Below are 19,113 nucleotides of genomic sequence, written 5' to 3'. Positions count from 1 at the left end.
TGTTTTAAAAGAGAAATCCTTTGTTGTCTCCATACATTTCTAAACCGTATAAAGGTTGAGTTTTGAAGATTGTAGAAGAATAAGGGAAGTCATATCACCAATCATCGTTTTCATCACGCATTTTTTTTAGTAAAAAACAAAACATTTTTTATTTTTATACTTAATCTTTATTTCTTTAATCTTTCTTGCTATAAATCTCTTTCATAGGAATTTAAGCCCCATTTGATAACTTAATTTTTTGGTTAAATTAGTCAAAAAAATTATAAAAAATAAAAAAATTACTTAAAAAAATCAAATATCTCAGTAATACAACTAAAAAAAAATCATTTTCAAACACATTAACTATTTTTCACCTCATACCAAAAAAATTAAAACAATTAATTCCCAAACAAAAACTTAGATTATTGGTTTAGAATAATTTGGTGCAATTTTAAAAAGTAATTTTTGAAAATCAAAGTTAAAAATGCTCATAACTTTTATTTACTTATTTATAATATCTAACCACTTTTTGAAGAGTTACATTTCTAATTATAAAAATATTGAGCGTACTTCTTCTTTTTTTTTCTTTTTTTTTTTTTAACATGGTTACATGGGGATGTCCTAAAAGTAACTAAAAAAACTAGTTATTTTGTTAAAAATAACTAATTAAACTAGTTGTTTGGTAAATGATTAAAAAAAATAAATTATTGAGCCTTTTGAAACTTGTTCTTGTTTTTTCATTGATAAATTTTTTAAGCGGAAAACAAATATTTTGTTGCTTGACTTAATTGACCAAAAAAATAATTAGTTTATTTGGTTTGAAGATTTAGGATTTACTTTTTAGAAAATTAAAATTTTGTATTTTTCATTTTTTTTTTGTTGTTGTTTTCATTGAATTTTTTAGTAATTTTTTTAATTATTAGATTACACATAATATAAATACACTTAAAAAATATAATTTTAAAAATTCATCAAATACCAAAAATATTAAAAAAAATACGAGAATTCAGTACATTTTTATATTCTTATATATTTATTGATTTTTTAAAATATTTTTTTTATAAATATTTCACTTTTTGGATATATTTAAGTAAAAATTATCTAAAAAATAAAAATATATTCATTAAAAATAAAAAAATACAAAAAATAAAATATTTAATTTTAAAAAAAATTAAATTAAAATAAATTGAAATCAAACGCAATGAATTGTATTGAGGAAAAACCAAACACAAATAACCAAAAAAAAAAAAAAAAAAACCTTTAGGAAACAGCCTCGGTGCATGCAATAATTTTTCCGGAGTGAAGAGAGAGAGGAGGAGGTGGAACCACAATTCCGAGTCCACCAACCCCACCAGCAAGAAAATATGATGTCTGATCCGATCCGATTCGATCCAACCCTTTATTTTCCTTTTTCTTTTCTTTTCTTTTCCGTAATATAAAGCCTTGAATTTTTGTTATCGTCTCTCTCCTCTCTCTCCACTGATGAGACTGCTCTCTGCTTGCTGGACTCCAGTCTGTCTGTCTCTCTCTCTCTCTCTGTGTCCAAATTTGGGATCTCTATCTATCTTTTCTACTGGTATAGTAGTAGTAGTAGTAGTAGTGAATCTTATTAGATAGATAGAGAATACTAGAATTGATGGGTTCGAAGCCGTTGTTCTACCCGGCTCCGACCTATCTGACTTTAGAGACCTATTGGGACTCCGACGACGACTCCCCTGGTCCCCGCTGCGCCCACACTCTCACCTCCGTCGCCGCCACCTCCTCTCACGGCCCCCGACTCATCCTCTTCGGCGGCGCCACCGCCATCGAGGGCGGCCCCTCCCCCTCCGCCCCCGGCATCCGTATGTATATCCCTTCTTTCTTTCTCTCTCTCTCTCTCTCTCTCACTCTCTCTCTCGCTAATTACTGAATTTGTTTTTATCAATGCTGATCTAGGGTTATCTGGTGTGACGAACTCCGTTCATTCCTATGATGTTCTCACCAGGAAATGGACCAGGCATGTCTTCTCGCATTTCAATTACTAATTTTTACATATGAATTCTTTGAATTAATTAATTTTTATTTAATTAGACTCCGACCGGCTGGTGAGCCGCCTTCTCCTAGGGCAGCGCATGCGGCAGCTGCTGTCGGCACTATGGTTGTGTTTCAGGTGATTCAATTGCTGAATTCTGAATAAAGATCGATTCTTTCTCTGGATTTTTTTTATAATTATTTTGTTTTATTGATTTCTTTATTGATCGAGATTGATGATCTATTGCTAGGGCGGCATAGGTCCTGCTGGGCATTCGAGTGATGATCCCTATGTGCTTGACTTGACCAATGACAAATTCAGGTGGCATAGGTAACCACCTTCTAGAGATGGAGTTGAATTGTTCTTGTTTTGTTGGGGTTTTTCTTCTACTTTGACTTGGTTAATGTATTTTTTGAGTGTAGGGTTGTAGTTCATGGACAGGGTCCGGGCCCTCGATATGGCCATGTGATGGACTTGGTTGCCCAAAGATATCTTGTTACTGTCAGTGGCAATGACGGTAAGGGCATCTTGCTATTTCATGTCATCCCTTTCTTTTTCTTTTTTCTTTTTTTTTTGGTTCAGTTTTTCAATTCAAATATGCTATGTAAATTACTGCCAAGTGCCAAAGATTAGGTAAATGTGTGGTGTAGTTATTTATTTATGGAAAATGATTTACTTCTATCCTTCAGAGTTTTTGGCTTTAAGTTTTAGGTTCTATCCAAACCATTGTAAATTATCTTAGGCTTGTTCTAACATATTCATATATTTCGAGGAAAATGAGGAATGACCTGATAAATCACCATTGGCAAATTTCAAGCAGTGTTGTCACAATCGTATGATGCACGATATGTATCGTATCATATGAAAAAAGATACATATCGCAGATTCGTGTCGTAAGATACATCTCCATCTCGTACAATCCCATATCATATCGCAATTCAACTCATATCGCACAATTAATTAATGTTTATGTTCTTCTTCACTTTTGGCCTCATAAGCTACTTTTTTTCACTATCAATTACCATAGTCAACACTCAGGCCTCGTTTGACAATATGTTATTTTAGTAGCTTTTTGATTTTTTGGTTAAAATATGAGGTAAAAAAAAACTAGTATGTTTGGGGTGACTTTTTAGTTTTTTACGAAAAGATATGCAAAAAGTAGAGAGAAAATGGAATCTTTGACTTTTTAGTATAGGTTATAGGATTTTTGACTTTTTTAATTACTTTTTGGCTTTTTGGCTAAAATGTTAACTTGCCAAATGAGGCCGACAATCATGAACTTTGGGGCCAATCCATATAGGGCGTTTGCTTTGGCTTTAAATGAGACCTCCACAAGTGGACGGTGAGATTGTTGAGGTGTGTATAAGTTGGTCCAGACACCCGATTATAAAAAAAATAAAAAAATAAAAATTTTGAACAATCATGAACTATATTATTAGAAAATCCTCTACAAAGGAGACCCAAATCTAAATAAACTTGCAAGAAAAAATTACTCCCACACACTCCTTTTGCTATAAGAAAAGCATCTAATTTGAGTGAATGTATATTTACCTTACTCATCAATTTAGTCGTTGGTTATATGATTTAGTACTTTATTTTTGCAATATATTTAAATATTATATGGAAATGCTTATTATTATTTTTTCAATCTATATTCATATATGTTAATATATCTTACGATACACAATGCATTACGCTACATGATACAAAAGAGTGATATAATGATACACAATACATATCACCGTTTGACATATATAAAGTCAATTCAAGGGTGCTGATCTTGTTTTATTCCCATAAAACATGTTCGTAGATTTAGAAAACAGTGAAACCTAGATGAAGCTGCCAAAATATCCTTGCCCGATTTGGTCACATATAATGCCTTAATTCTAATTCCTTGAACCATGAAAACTTTTAGAAACTGAAAATTAATGGAAGATTCTTGAATAACTTTTTGTATTAAACTCACATGCCATTATTTTAATGGGCCTTACATTAAATTGGATGCATCATAATTGCTGACCAATTTTTGGTGTGGTCGGTGGTACAAGTGGGACCTGCAATCAAACTTTACTGATACTGGTTGACATTTAAACACCTACCGTGTTGATTATGCAGTTTAAACTTTGGTGTGGTGCCCTCTTGGCAGCTTCTTTAATACAATTCTGCTTATCAAAGAAAGTGTATATATAAATCTATACTACTATAAGAATTGTTTGATGTTTGCTACAGTAAAAAAGGATGGCTTGTGTTTTGACACATTTCTACCACAAATGCCCTGTACTTTGTTTGCATAAATACCCTCTATTTTTTCTTTTTCAAACTTCAAAATGTCTTTTAATTGAATTTGCCCTTATAAAGAAAAGCCTTCATTCTTACTGTATATCACCTGTTAACCCGGTTGCCTTGCAATTTGTCTAATTTAATAACTTGTATCCATTTATATATATACATATATAAAATCCCTCGGTGACTGCATCCTTCGTGTTTATGCCCCCTAATTTGTTAGTGAATTAAGGGTTGAGTCGGTAAACTTTAGTAAATTCAAGCTTGTGTGAGCACTTCCATTTATACTAGCAATAGTTATTTTTCCTTGTTTTCTATTGCCAAAGGGAATTTTGTGTGTTTGTTTCATATTTAAACATTAATAACAGTAATTATATTTTCTGCAGGAAAAAGAGCGTTGTCGGATGCTTGGGCTCTGGATACTGCTCAGAAGCCATATGCATGGCAGAGGCTTAATCCAGATGGTGATAGACCTTCTGCTAGAATGTGAGTGTAATTGCTTTTCCACCATCGTAACGTGACTGCTTAAAAGCTTGTGTGTTATGTTGTTTCAGCTTAACATGTTATGATTTTAGTCTGCGTTAAGTTTGTGCTTGTTCCAGGAGAATGAGGGAGGGAAATTGTTTCCAGGAAATTGACTGAGTTATGTTGTTTTTAGCTATGTTACATGGACTCGGGTGCGGGTGTCGGGTGCGGGTGCGTATCTAAGGGTCGGACACTTCAAAATTAAAAATTGGAGATACGTGGATATGGATCCAAATTTGGATACGGGTACGGGGATACATTAAATAGTTGTTTTTTTAAATATATTTATTATATGAAGATGAGTTAAAAAAGTTAAGGAATAACAAATTTTGTTAAAAAAAAACAAATAAAATATAAATAATAAATAAAAATTATTTTAGACATAAAATAAATTACATTATATATGATAAAATAAATTATTTTTATTTTAGACGTAAAAATTATAATATTTATAATATATTATAATATACAATATTTTTTTGAGTGAATATTATATAATATGAATACTATTATATATTATATTAATATCAATTATAAATAGAATCCAGAGAAAGAGAACGGAAAGGAAAAGAAGACAGTCAAAGAAGAAAAGAGAGAGAGAGAGAGAGAGAGAGGAGAAGAGAAGAAGATAGAAGAGACACACAGAGAGAGAGATCGAGACCAAAGGGGAATCGAAGCCCTAGGATGGAGTCGACTTTGAGATGTTGGTTTTCAGATCTCCTTCGATTCGGTCTAGTTCGCGACTAGGGTTTGCACTTCGATCTTGCTTCGCGACTCGACTTGCTTCGCAAAGGTGAGTTTCAGCCCTCTCTCTCTCTCTCTCTCAACAACCCGTCTTCTTTCTCCTCTCATGTCAGCCGTGTCCGAAAAAATCATGCCGAATCCGACACATATCTCACACCCGCACCCGTGTTGTGTCGTGTCGACACGGGTACTCTGCCCTAAACCAGCAAGTCCATGTGACACAGGTTTTTAGCTTAGAATTCTATATTTTTCTATTTTCCCTGTTTTCCTTCCACATTTCTTTGTATCTTCTCTTCTTTTCATCTTCTTCATTTTTCTCCCTCCATTGCAGGTAATTGCTGTTTTACAGGTATAATCTTAACACACCCAAAAGGAAAAATTGTTCTCTTCCTCCATTAGTTATCCTCTCTCTTCTTCCTTACTGGTTCTCATTTTCTTCATTTCCCTTTTCCAGCCCCTCTTTTTATTGAAAACAGTCCAATTTTCTTTTTGTGATAGTTGGTAGGTAACCTGTCTGTCATAGGTATTTTGTTTAAGCTGATTAGTATCTCTCAATCCTACCCTTTAACACCTACTTTCGAGGAACTTTAGTTGTGTATCAATGGGGATAGCTTTTGACATGCCCTTGAATCGCCAACATTCTATCCATATTGCTGGTGTGTGTGCCAACTTCAAGCAATCAGAGAGCTAGTGATCTCAAACTTATGCCCATCTTGGCATATGGCCAAAACCCTTTGTTATTTTTCTTCACTTGCATTTGCATCATATTTTCTTTTCAATGTCCCTTTCTTTCCTGGTGGATATCAGTCGTTGTCCATAAGGACTGAACAAATAAATAAATAAAGAAGTCCTGCCCTTAGCTTTTGATAACTTGTGCACAATTGCTCAACTGCTGATCGTTGTGGCTTATGTGGAGGTCATACTTAACAAAAGTCCTCGCCTTGTTTGGGTGGCAGTGGTAGTGAAATGTAGCATTTTTATTTTATAATATTTGCAGCTTTGCATCTCAATGCAAAATCATGAACGTCTGTATTCCTTAAGTAGTACATGTTTTTAGTTTCACATTACTTCTTGTAGGTATGCAACAGCTAGTGCCCGCTCAGATGGCATGTTTTTGCTATGTGGGGGAAGAGATGCCTCAGGCACGGTATGATCTATTGTTCTTGTGAAGACCGAAATTACTTCTTTCTATTCATGATTCATGTGTCTAGTTTGTTTATATGCTATGTTCGAGTATAGAACAGAAAGATTTACTGCTTTATATGCAAATGGTACCACCAAGTAGAAAGAAAAAGAATATGACATATAGGAGTGGCCAAAGCTTTATGGTTAATGATGTGCGTTTCTAAATGTATCCCAATGCTTTCTGAAGCAACTTATCTTTCCTGAACTACAGTTGATGACATTTTTCTTGTTCTATTATTTGAATATCATATTGAGGCTTCTCCATTACAGCATAGTTATCAAAGTCTTGATTCTTTATGTGGTGTGCATATACAGCCATTGGCAGATGCTTATGGGCTGCTCATGCATCGGAATGGTCAGTGGGAGTGGACTCTTGCACCCGGGGTGTCTCCTTCACCAAGATATCAACATGCTGCGGTAAGTGATAGTCACATGCCAATGGCCCTTTCCTAATGAATTGTGTTTTTACCTCTCTTTATCTCTCTAAACTCCTGAGAGTGGAGGTTTATAGGGAATTTTTTGGAGGGAGTACATCTTTCATGGGGAGGACTACATGGGCTTTAAATGGCCTAAGATTTACAATGATTGGCTGTTAGTGGGCTAGACAATTTAGCTTTTTTCACTTTTAGCATATCTCTCCTATCACTGATCTTAACATTGCTGGTTGTCAGGTCTTTGTTGGTGCTAGATTGCATGTTACAGGAGGTGTTCTTAGAGGAGGACGTGCAGTTGAAGGGGAAGCTGCCATTGCAGGTAAATTTCAGGTTCCCTCTCTGGTTTATTAGCATGAATGACTATATATTCAATCAATTGAAGAGAAAAATATTAATCCTTATGGTGTCTGTTTGAAGTATTGGACACTGCTGCTGGAGTTTGGTTGGATAGAAATGGGCTGGTGACTTCCTCACGAACAAACAAGGGACACACCGAACATGATCCTTCTTTGGAGATTATGCGTCGTTGTCGGCATGCAGCTGCATCTGTTGGGGTTCGGATATATATTTATGGCGGTCTCAAAGGAGGTAAAGACTGTGAATCAGTAAATGCAGAACTTAGATTGTCTACTTTTTCTGAAGATCAGACAATGACATGCTGAATCTAGTTTTATATGGAATCAAGAACTGCAACATGAACTGTCATTTCCACTTGGAACATCATACTGTTCCCTGCACTTGCATTTTCATCTTCTTGTATATCCTTGCTATCACAACATTTTAATTGGTAAGTTGAAATGCTGATCTCATGAGTTTCTGATTGGGCATGAGCATGACTATCAAGAGCAACCTTACTATTTGTATTTTTGTGCATGGCAATATTCTGGCTATTGGCTTTGGTAGGCTGATTCCATACTTCGTATAACTTGATTGCATATCCTTCTTCTGGAAGTTATGTACTTCAGTTTTGCAAATAAAGAGTGGAAAAGGAACCTGAATCTGCAATCAATACTTGTTTGGTGCACTGTCCGAATAGTATTTCAAGTACATTTATTAACAAGAGAAGATACACTCTGACTGAAAGTATATTTTTTTCTTCATAATACTAATTGAGCATGTAGATGTGTACCCTTTTGTCTTGAATTATGTTGACATCAAGATAATTTCAATGGATGAAATTATTATAATTATGTTGATCTACATGTTCAATTAGTATTATGTTGATGTCAACATGTAGATGTGTACCCTTATTATAATTATGTTGACATCAAGATAATAATTATGTTGAATTGTGCTGCCACCTAATTCAACTCCCCCTTAGGGAGAGTTGAACCCATGACCTCTCCCTTGTGACTAAGCCCTTAGGAGAGTCATGGTGGCCAACTAAGCTAGGCCTAGTTGGTTAAAGCTTGAGCCATTAGTTAGACAACCAATGCCCAAAAATTTAAGTTAAGCCATTAAAAAATGAGCCCAAGTCTTAGTTTTTTCTTCTCGTCTGAGGACTTCTTGTCCTCCCTTTGTTATCTCTTTTCTTAATTAATAAAATTTCTTTCGTTGCTGTTAAAAAAAAAAAAAAAAATTGTAAATTGAGCTCTACACTTTCCTTCGCACGCAACCCCCTTTTGAACATGTATAGGTAGTGTTAAGTATTATTGTATAAGGGTAGTTAAGGATAGTTATGTCTTTTGTTCCTTTAGTCTTTTATTATAAGTATGTGTAACCCCTAATAGGTTTATGAGTGTGAATAATATACAGTTCTCTTCCTTTTCTTTCTTTTATGCAAATCTAACATGGTATCAGAGCATCATCTTCCTTCTTGAAGATTCGTTTCTTTTTCTTGTTTCTTTCGTTCTTCCTTGTACACAGAAAAAATCAGGAAAAAAAAAAAAAAAAAAAATATATCGAAAAAAAAAAAAATCCTTTATGGTCGAAATTTGATGGGTTTTCACCCTAGATTTTTATTTTAATTTTTTGATGAGTTTTTGAGTGTTTTTCCAATTTTTGTTGATTTTTGGAAAAAATGATTGATTTTTTTGGAAGCCCCTGCTGCGGCCTGTTTTTGGCTGTTTTTTCCCTTCCTCCCTCTACCTTGGGAGCCGACTGGGACTGATCTAGGGTTGGGAGGACTGGTTTTGATGATTTGGCAAGCTTTCACTCTATTTTTGTCAATTTTCCTCAGTTTCAGCACGTTTTCTCTCAGTTTCTGACTGGTTTTGGTCTCTCCAGCCCCTGTTTCGGCTCTGTTTTTGTCTCTAGAGGTAACTATTGTCCCTAAGTTGAGTTGGTGGATTGCCTCTGTTGGTTTTTGCTGTTTTTCGACTGGTATTTGCTTTTTTCCTATTGTGGGCATTTAATTTTCAATGGCTGAGGGTGAGACTAAGGATACAATTAGTGATGAGGGTGGCCTCCGTCGTGTTATGACTCTTACCGACAATCCCTCTCTTCAAATTAGTCCTGTTAAATTGGATGGTTCCAACTATTTGATTTGGTCCCGCTCATGTGGTCTTGCTATTGCTGCTCGCCGTTTGACTGGCTACATTACTGGTTCTCTTCCCCTACCGGATGGTGATGCCTCACTCCATACTCAATGGATTTCTGAAAATGCTCTTGTTATGACTTGGCTCATCAACTCTATGCAGCCCACTATTAGTCGGAGTTTCCTTTTATTAGATACTGCTCATAAGATTTGGACAGCTGCAGCCCAAATGTACTCCCAACAAGGTAATGATGCACAGGCGTATGAGTTGAGGAAGAAGCTTCGGAGCTTAGATCAGAAAGATAGATCACTCGCAGTCTACTATGCTGAGTTGAGTAGTTTGTGGCAGGAACTAGACTATTACCAAAGCTTCCAGGCTGTTTGTTCTCGGGATGCCACGTTGTTTCAACAAACCGTTGAGAAAGAGCGTGTGTATGACTTCCTTGCTGGCTTGAACTTGGAGTATGATCAGATTCGCGTCCAGGTGTTGGGTCGTTCACCTTTTCCCACCCTACGCAAGGCTTATGCCCTTGTCCAGCAAGAGGAGAGTCGCCGTAGTGCTATGGTACATTCCTCTATTCAGGATCGTTCTGCTTTAGCTGTTGCTCCTCCTCCTCGGGCTCCTCGGCCTAGTCCAGTTCAGTCTGGGAGTCAGGGTACACTGGTTGATCGAGATCGCTTGAAGTGTGATTATTGTGGGAAAGACAGACATGATCGAGAGCATTGTTGGAAACTGAATGGTCGCCCTACTCGGGGTCGAGGTCGTGGTAGTACAGCTCGACCCCAAGCACATGTGTCCGAGATTGCTGTGAGTCCTTCTGAGCCCAACACTCTTTCCCAGGATGAGTTACACACTCTCAGACGTTTGATGGCTCGACTTGACTCTCCTTCTACCACAGTTTCTTCTACTTCTGCTTCTTCCAATTTTGCCAACACAGGTATTCCTGCTAGTGCTCTTAGTACCTTATCATCGCCTTCTTGGATTATTGATTCCGGTGCCACCGATCACATGACAGGTGCCTCTAGTCTTTTCTATTCTTATTCTCCTTGTTCCGGCCGAGACAAGGTTCGAGTGGCTGATGGCACTTTATCCTCTGTCTCTGGCAAGGGTTCAGTTCATTGTTCATCTTTGCTTTCTCTTTCCTCTGTGCTTCATGTTCCTTCCTTTTCCACTAATCTGCTTTCTGTTAGTAGTCTTACTACTTCTCTAAATTGCTCAGTGACATTTTTTCCTACTCATTGTGTCTTTCAGGACCTGGCTACGGGGAAAACGATTGGCAATGGTAGAGCACAAGGTGGGCTGTACTTTCTGGATGCCGTTCCTCCTGTCGTCCCATCTCAAGCTCTCAAGTGCACTATTGGCTCCTCTCTTTCTCTCCTTCATCAGTGGCATCGCCGTTTGGGTCATCCTTCCTTTAATGTTTTAGAGAAACTTTTTCCTTCTTTAGTTCGTGATTGTCCTAGGAGTATTTTTGGTTGTGATGCTTGTGAACTTGCAAAGCATAAACGTACTTGTTACCCTTCAATTAATAAAAGAAGTACTTTTCCTTTTATGCTTATTCATACTGATGTGTGGGGCCCTTCCCCTGTGGTTTCTACTTCTGGGTATCGATGGTTTGTTACTTTTATTGATTGTTTTTCCCGTGTGACTTGGATTTACTTGCTTCGAACTAAGAGTGAAGTTTTTTCTTGTTTCCAAACTTTTCATAAAATGGTGACCAATCTTTTTAATGCTCAAATCAAAATTCTTCGTAGTGATAATGGGACTGAGTATGTTGATGGAGTTTTTCGGGCATACTTAGAGGAGCATGGCATTCTTTATCAGACTAGTTGTGTTGGTACTCCTCAACAGAATGGGGTTGCCGAACGCAAGAATGGCCATCTTCTTGAAGTTGCTCGCTCTCTCTTGTTTACCATGAATGTCCCTAAGTCTTTTTGGGGTGATGCTGTTCTTACCGCTGCTTACCTTATCAACCGTATGCCTTCCAGTGTCCTCCAATTCCAGATTCCTCTTCAACTGCTTCCTGTCGCATATCCCACCTCGTCTCTTCCTCCTCGGGTGTTTGGGTGTGTCTGTTTTGTTCATTTGCAACCTCGTACTCGTGGGAAACTCGATCCTAAGGCTGTGCGTTGTGTCTTTATTGGTTATTCTGCTACTCAGAAGGGTTACAAATGTTATGATCCTCACACTCGCAAAGTGTATGTCAGTATGGATGTCACTTTCCGTGCAGCTGTGTCCTTCTTTCCTTCTCCTCCGCCATCTCCTCCGGGGGAGAGTAGTGGTATGGATGAGATTGCGGATGAGGAGATGGCCTATCAACACGAGTTGTCTTTTTTCCTTCCTAGTCAGCGGACTATTATTTGTGGTGAGGGGGAGCCTAATAGTTCTCTTGATGTGGAGCCTGACATTAGTGGTCGTTTGGACAGGGCTGATTTTAAGACTTATTCTCGACGTCCGAAAGAGCAAGCATCTCTTGTGCCACCAAACCCATCATCATCCCTCATGCCAGTTCCAGGTAATGCATCTCAGTCTATCCCTCTACCTGTAGTTGAGAGTCCTGTTGTCAATGATTCGAGTCTTCCTATTGCTCTTAGAAAGGGGGTTAGGGCATGTACTCAACACCCCATTTCTAAATTTGTGTCATATGATTCATTGTCTTCTACATATCGTGCTTTTGTTTCGTCTTTGTCTTCTGCATGTATTCCCCAGGGTTGGACAGAAGCTATCAATGATCCTAAGTGGAAAGTAGCTATGGTAGAAGAGATGCAAGCTCTAAGCAAGAATAACACTTGGGAGTTGGTTTCTCTTCCTAGTGGAAAAAAGCATGTAGGGTGTAAATGGGTGTTCACCATCAAGCAGAAAGCAGATGGAACAATTGAACGGTACAAAGCACGGTTAGTGGCCAAGGGATTTACTCAGACATATGGAATTGATTACCAAGAAACCTTTGCTCCTGTGGCGAAGATGAATTCCATTCGAGCTATTCTCTCATGTGCAGCTAATTTGGGATGGCCTTTACAGCAGTTAGACGTGAAGAATGCATTTCTCCATGGTGATTTGGAGGAGGAGGTATATATGGATATACCACCAGGATTCTCATCTCAGTCTACAGTTGGGAAAGTTTGTAGGTTGAAAAAGGCGTTATATGGTTTAAAACAATCTCCTCGGGCTTGGTTTGACAGATTCCTAAAGGCTATGTTGAGGTTCGGGTATAAGCAAAGCAATGCAGATCACACAATGTTTGTCAAACGTCACGCAAATAAGGTAACTGTGCTTATAGTGTATGTGGATGACATAGTTGTGACAGGTAATGATGAGGAAGAAGTGACACATCTTAAGATGCTGTTGGCCAAGGAATTTGAGATCAAAGACCTTGGTTCATTGCGGTACTTTCTTGGGATTGAAGTTGCCAGATCTGACAAAGGCATCTTTCTTTCTCAGCGAAAGTATATTCTAGATCTTCTTGAGGAAACTGGCATGTTAGGCTGCCGACCTGCTGATTCTCCAATTGAGGCTAATCACCATCTTTGTAGTGGTGTTGGTGATCTTGTGGAGAAGGAAAGGTACCAGCGACTTGTTGGAAGACTTATATATTTATCCCACACTCGTCCAGATATTGCCTATGCGGTTGGGATAGTGAGTCAATTTATGCATGAGCCTCGTGCCCCTCATTTGGATGCAGTGTATCGTATTTTGAGGTATCTTAAATCTGCTCCTGGAAAAGGGATTTTATTTTCCAATCATGGTCACTTGAGGTTGGAGGCATTCACAGATGTTGATTGGGCTGGTTCTATAGATGACAGGCGATCTACCTCCGGTTATTGTGCATTTGTGGGGGGAAATTTAGTGACATGGCGTAGTAAGAAACAAACAGTGGTGTCCAGATCTAGTGCAGAGGCAGAATACAGGGCTATGGCGCATGGTACATGTGAATTGATGTGGCTCCAGTCCTTGTTGAATGATATTGGGTTTGTTTGTAGTGAACCATTGACACTGTACTGTGACAACAAAGCTGCCATTAGTATTGCTCACAATCCTGTTCAGCATGATAGAACCAAGCATATTGAGATTGACAGACATTTCATCAAGGAGAAATTGAATAAGGGTTTCATATGTATGCCTTTTGTGAAGTCTGCAAATCAATTGGCTGATGTCTTTACTAAGGGTCTTAGTAGTAAAGTTTTCCATCCTATTTGCTGCAAGTTGGGCATGAGAGATATCTTTGCACCAACTTGAGGGGGAGTGTTAAGTATTATTGTATAAGGGTAGTTAAGGATAGTTATGTCTTTTGTTCCTTTAGTCTTTTATTATAAGTATGTGTAACCCCTAATAGGTTTATGAGTGTGAATAATATACAGTTCTCTTCCTTTTCTTTTTTTTATGCAAATCTAACAGGTAGACACGTAGAATGGGTTGCAAAGACCAGCAAAACGGAGTGGATATGCAAATAGTGGGAGAAAAAATACACATGGAGAGATTTGGATCCTATGCCTCTCAAAAACCAAAGCTCTAGAAGTGTGTTAGACAACTAGTTAGCCTAAAAGCTTGAGTTATTAGGGAATGGACCCACCCGACAATGCATATCAAGCTCTAGACTGTACTGAGGCAATTGATCAAGCTTGGTTTTGCATTTCCATGTTCCTTTTCATCTCTCCTTGCCCTTCTCTTGTTGTGTAGTAAATCCTTTGTGTTTTATTTGTGCAGATATGGTGTTAGATGATTTCTTGGTTGCGGAAAACCCACCTTTTCAGTCTGACAATAATTCTCCTGTACTAACATCTGAGAGGGCTGCAACTGTGACAAGTCCCAGAACAAACTATTTCAGTTTAAATTCATTCAGCCCAAGTTTGGATGGCAGACCTGAGAGTCCCACCTCCAGTGGCAAAAGGTTATTTTATTTTATTTTTTATTTTTGTGTACCACTTCAATTCTTTTTGAAGTTTTTGACTTTTTATTTTTTCTTTAAAAAATTTGTGACACATTTTCATGCTTACCAGCATGGACAAGGAATCTATGGAGAAACTAGCTGAGGCTTCTGCTGCCGAGGCTGAGGCTGCTACTGCCGTCTGGCAAGCTGTGCGGCCCCCTGCCACTCCAGAAGAAGCATCTGTATTAGATGACAACTCACAAGTTGCAGAGACTACTTCAGAGGGTAGTGACACTGAGGCAGACGTTCGCCTTCACCCTAGAGCTGTATGTACTATGCGTTTATGTTATATGTAAAGCATTCATTCTTCTTCAAGCTCCAGCAACATGCTTTCTCTGATTCCACAGGTTGTAGTTGCTAAAGAGGCAGTGGGGAACCTGGGTTTGATGGTAAGGCAGTTATCCTTGGATCAATTTGAAAATGAGAGTAGACGAATGGTTCCCTTGCATAATGACCAGTCATATCCTGCCAAAAAGATTACCAGGCAGAAGTCTCCCCAAGGCTTGCATAAGAAGGCAAGTATATCAAATTGTGTTTTCTTTTCTTTTCTTTCCTTTTTTCTTTTTTACCAAAAGAAGAAGATAAGTACATGATCAAGGAAGGCATTCCTTCCATTACAAGTGGAGAAGTGTTCAAAAACATATCAAGGAATATTCGAATCCCTGCAAATTGAAAAATTAAGAGCATAGTGACTGCCTTAGAGAATTTTTTTTTTTTAATAAAAAAGTTCTCTCTATGTATATTCGTTTTCCAAGAAAATTCAATTGATTTTATGGATTCTTCATTATACTTTGTTTTCTTGCAGATAATTTCTACATTGCTTAGGCCTCGGAATTGGAAAGCTCCTGCTAATAGGAGGTTTTTTCTGGATTCTTATGAAGTGGGTGAGCTATGCTATGCTGCTGAACAGATCTTTATGCAGGAGACTACAGTTCTTCAATTAAAAGCTCCCATCAAAGTGTTTGGTGATCTTCATGGACAGTTTGGTGATTTAATGCGGCTATTTGATGAATATGGATTTCCTTCCACTGCTGGAGACATAACGTAAGTCTGATATCAGGGTTTTACAATTTCAGCATTTTCTTTGCATTTCACTTGTCTGAATAAAAAGCAAAAGAAATTTTGGAAGTTGATGGCATCTGTCATGGTGCTTTTGATACACAGGTTTATCAAATCCTATCATCCTAAAATATTTTGATCAACCAATAAGCCTGCATAATCTCAGTTTTGAGTAAGAAATTTGCACTTATGATGTAACCCTAAAACCCCTAAACCCCAAAACCCTAAACCATAAACCCCTAAAACCCTAAACCCTAAACCTAAAAAGATAAACCCTAAACCTTAAACCCTAAATCGTAAATCGTAAACCGTAAAACCGCAAACCCTAAACCCATAACCTTAAACCCTAAATCCTAAAACCCTAAATCCTAAAATCGTAAATCCTAAATCCTAAATCCTAAACCCTAAACCCTAATTGTCTGCTGAAATCTACACCATTTTCTTGGCATCTTTCATTTTCAAATCACATGGCTTAGCTGGGTGACACTGATTAGATTAGATGTACAACTAGAATTTCAGAGAGGAGTGCCTCGACATATATGGATTTTGATACTGCAGCTAGTGTGGCCTCTCTAAGATCTTAATTAAGGCATGATAAGCTTTGAGAATTATGAGTGAATGAAAGTTAAGATTTGAAATGAATACATTGAAAGTATATTATGCATCAAGCAACGTTGCTTTTTCCATTATGGACGTTCTTGTGTTTTTTGTTGACTCTCTCCTCTTCTTTTTTTTCGCACTTAAGTTTTTGCCTTTCTTTTTATTTTTCTTTGAGAATTGAAAAGAAAAAGGCAACTGTAACTACCATTACTCTATGCTTGTGTTAGCCCCAGTTATTGAATGCTTCTATTTCTAGTTATGACTTCATTCTAATTATGGATAATCCAAATGACAATTCTGAAAACCATTTTTTGGAATTGTTTGACAGCCATCTTCGTCTTTATGCTTCAGGTATATTGACTATTTGTTTCTTGGTGATTATGTCGATCGAGGACAGCACAGCTTGGAGACCATCACCTTGCTCCTTGCACTAAAGGCAAGTTTCTGCCTTCACCATTTGAGTACTCGGTTTTATTTGGCAGTGTTTTTACTGACAATCCCTGTCATGATTTCAGATTGAGTATCCTGAGAATGTTTTTTTGATACGTGGGAATCATGAGGCTGCTGACATAAATGCACTCTTTGGTTTTCGTCTTGAATGCATTGAGAGAATGGTATGGATGTAGATGTATGTGCAAACACTTGTTCCTTGAAACATTTTGACCATACTTATGACAGATGTATATGTAGGGAGAGAATGATGGGATCTGGGCATGGACACGATTCAATCAACTTTTTAACTATCTTCCTCTGGCTGCACTCATTGAGAAAAAAATTATCTGTATGCATGGTGGCATAGGGAGGTCCATACATTCGGTAGAACAGATAGAGAAACTTGAAAGACCCATAACAATGGATGCTGGATCTATAATCTTAATGGATCTTTTATGGTATGTTTTAGTTCATTTGTAGTCCGCAGTTTCCTCCCATTGCCATCAAGAATTTCATGTCTGCGTCATGTGTGTTTTTTACAGGTCTGATCCCACAGAAAATGATAGTGTGGAGGGTTTGAGACCAAATGCTAGAGGTCCTGGTCTTGTCACTTTCGGGGTACGTATGTTGTTACTGCACGTATGAATCTGCGATTTCATTTTCCCGCTTGTCAATTATATTTTATTTTTTTTGGGTGTAGAGGAGATCAAATGCAGAATATATTCTTCTGGCTTCATCTTCTCTATTCTTAGAATCTTCAACTCAGCTAACTGACCTGAAGAATGTGATTTTCGATAAATTAACACTATTAATGGCAGAAATATTTGGTTTATGCATATATTCACATTCCTTCATCCACATGGTTTCAATTTCAGTTCTCTCACGCTAGAGTGTTCCGAGTGCATTGTTGCTTAATACTTGGATCTATGTTATGTTGTATGTCCCACACAATGTACTGAACAATTCACATGTGGTAATATAGTAGATACCATAGATGCTAGTGGCAATTAAGTTGGTACTGGGAAGCTGACCAACAGAACCGAAGGAGCAAGAAAATTACAAATAGAGATTTCCTCGTGACCTGTTCCCAGTAAAGCACATCCTTTCACATACAAACACCTCAACTAAACTAGCTGATGTTGCAGTTATAGAACAATTTTGAAATCTTAAAAAGTTTGGACTGATGTTTTGCAGTTTAAACGAGATAGTTGTCTATGGTAGTTTCTTTTCGGAATCTTGGTTTTTGACATTTGGGACAAATCTTTTACTGCTCTCGCCTTCTATATGCAATTGTAGACCTACCATCATATCATGACCCTTTATGACCACTTGCAGCCTGATCGAGTCACAGATTTCTGTAAGAAAAACAAATTGCAACTCATTATAAGAGCCCACGAATGCGTTATGGATGGGTTTGAACGATTTGCTCAGGGGCAGTTGATCACTCTCTTTTCTGCAACAAACTATTGTGGTAAGCATTGAATACTGTACATGTTTCTCCTTTACCATTGTTGAGCCCGTGTCTTGATTGAGCAAATGCATTCAGGGACTGCCAACAACGCTGGGGCAATTTTGGTAGTTGGCAGAGGATTAGTTATCGTGCCAAAATTGATTCATCCGTTGCCACCTCCCCTTCAGTCCCCAGAGACATCTCCAGAGCGTGCCATAGATGATACATGGATGCAGGTAAAGATTCTTTTGGATTTCTGAATTGTCTGTCGGGCACCTACTGATAAACACCATATTTGTTTGGCTTTCTCGTAAAATACTTTCTTTTGGTTATTGGCCTGTGCAGGAGCTTAACATTCAAAGACCGCCAACTCCTACCAGAGGTCGCCCACAGCCTGATCTTGACCGGAACTCACTCGCATATATCTGAATTCCGTGTGATATATTTGTTCATTTACAATGCCTAAACAGGGGGATCCCTAGGTTTGAAAAGTGCATGATCACAGCCCAGGTGTGCATCAATTGGGAGATCCACCATCATTCGCATGATAGCAGCCAGTGTTGTGTTGTATTTTCATAGATACCGAGTTTCATAGGAGGCTTGTCTAGTCTACACATAATTTGAGGATAGCAGAAAAGTAGTTGTTAGCAGATGCATGGTGATTGTACCTCCCCAGATTGTTTTTATTTGTACAATTTAAGCGAGTGTGTGGGCAAGTTTGATGCCCGGGGAAGTTGGTCGTCTTTGGTTTTGTGTATTGTAATGTAAATATATATTATTTATATACATCTTTTTTTATAGTGATTACTTACAATTTTTGATGGGTAATAAACTTCATTGTATCAACAAATGTATACAAGAAACCCAGGACGCAGATCAAAAAACACATATTGGAGCCTACACACCAAACCCTGGACACAATGACAACAATACAGAAGTCATTGGCAATCCTGCCAATAGCTGCCTAATATCCTCAAGAAGAGGATCAATCCTGCACTCCCCTCCAG

The 19,113-nt window shown here is 37.8% G+C and overlaps 2 protein-coding genes across 3 annotated transcripts; both read left to right on the top strand.

Moving 5' to 3' along the window:
* The first annotated feature begins 1,241 nt into the window (after positions 1–1,241).
* Positions 1,242–18,920, top strand: LOC114269479 (serine/threonine-protein phosphatase BSL1). Of its 2 annotated transcripts, none has more exons than XM_028210800.2 (21): positions 1,242–1,820; positions 1,915–1,975; positions 2,050–2,128; positions 2,241–2,320; positions 2,413–2,507; positions 4,660–4,759; positions 6,620–6,689; positions 7,043–7,144; positions 7,399–7,480; positions 7,579–7,749; positions 14,343–14,526; positions 14,636–14,831; positions 14,913–15,080; positions 15,371–15,609; positions 16,576–16,660; positions 16,740–16,838; positions 16,915–17,114; positions 17,199–17,274; positions 17,992–18,127; positions 18,203–18,342; positions 18,452–18,920. In XM_028210800.2, the coding sequence occupies exons 1-21, from the start codon at positions 1,616–1,618 to the stop codon at positions 18,533–18,535; spliced, it is 2,652 nt and encodes an 883-aa protein (XP_028066601.2). In that variant the 5' UTR covers positions 1,242–1,615; the 3' UTR covers positions 18,536–18,920. The 2 variants fall into 2 exon arrangements, with proteins under 2 accessions (XP_028066601.2, XP_082761813.1); XM_082905687.1 differs by having other exon boundaries at positions 1,300–1,820; positions 2,251–2,320.
* Positions 9,275–11,196, top strand: LOC145807465 (uncharacterized). The gene is made up of 2 exons (XM_082905689.1): positions 9,275–10,575; positions 10,890–11,196. The coding sequence occupies exons 1-2, from the start codon at positions 9,522–9,524 to the stop codon at positions 10,922–10,924; spliced, it is 1,089 nt and encodes a 362-aa protein (XP_082761815.1). The 5' UTR covers positions 9,275–9,521; the 3' UTR covers positions 10,925–11,196.
* Positions 18,921–19,113: the final 193 nt, after the last annotated feature.

Source organism: Camellia sinensis, chromosome 14, assembly GCF_055761805.1.
Source record: "Camellia sinensis isolate YWXY chromosome 14, ASM5576180v1, whole genome shotgun sequence".
Lineage (NCBI taxonomy): Eukaryota > Viridiplantae > Streptophyta > Magnoliopsida > Ericales > Theaceae > Camellia > Camellia sinensis.
Note: the sequence above shows the minus strand (reverse complement) of the source record. Positions and strands in the feature narration are given on the sequence as shown.

Excerpts from the sequence above, each read along its gene's own strand:
- LOC114269479 (XM_028210800.2), top strand. The coding sequence starts at position 1,616 with ATGGGTTCGAAGCCGTTGTTCTACCCGGCTCCGACCTATCTGACTTTA. Across the intron at positions 1,821-1,914 it reads CCCCTCCGCCCCCGGCATCC|GGTTATCTGGTGTGACGAAC; the intron begins GTATGTATATCC and ends ATGCTGATCTAG. Across the intron at positions 7,145-7,398 it reads CAAGATATCAACATGCTGCG|GTCTTTGTTGGTGCTAGATT; the intron begins GTAAGTGATAGT and ends GCTGGTTGTCAG.
- LOC145807465 (XM_082905689.1), top strand. The coding sequence starts at position 9,522 with ATGGCTGAGGGTGAGACTAAGGATACAATTAGTGATGAGGGTGGCCTC. Across the intron at positions 10,576-10,889 it reads TTCCAATTTTGCCAACACAG|GACCTGGCTACGGGGAAAAC; the intron begins GTATTCCTGCTA and ends TGTGTCTTTCAG.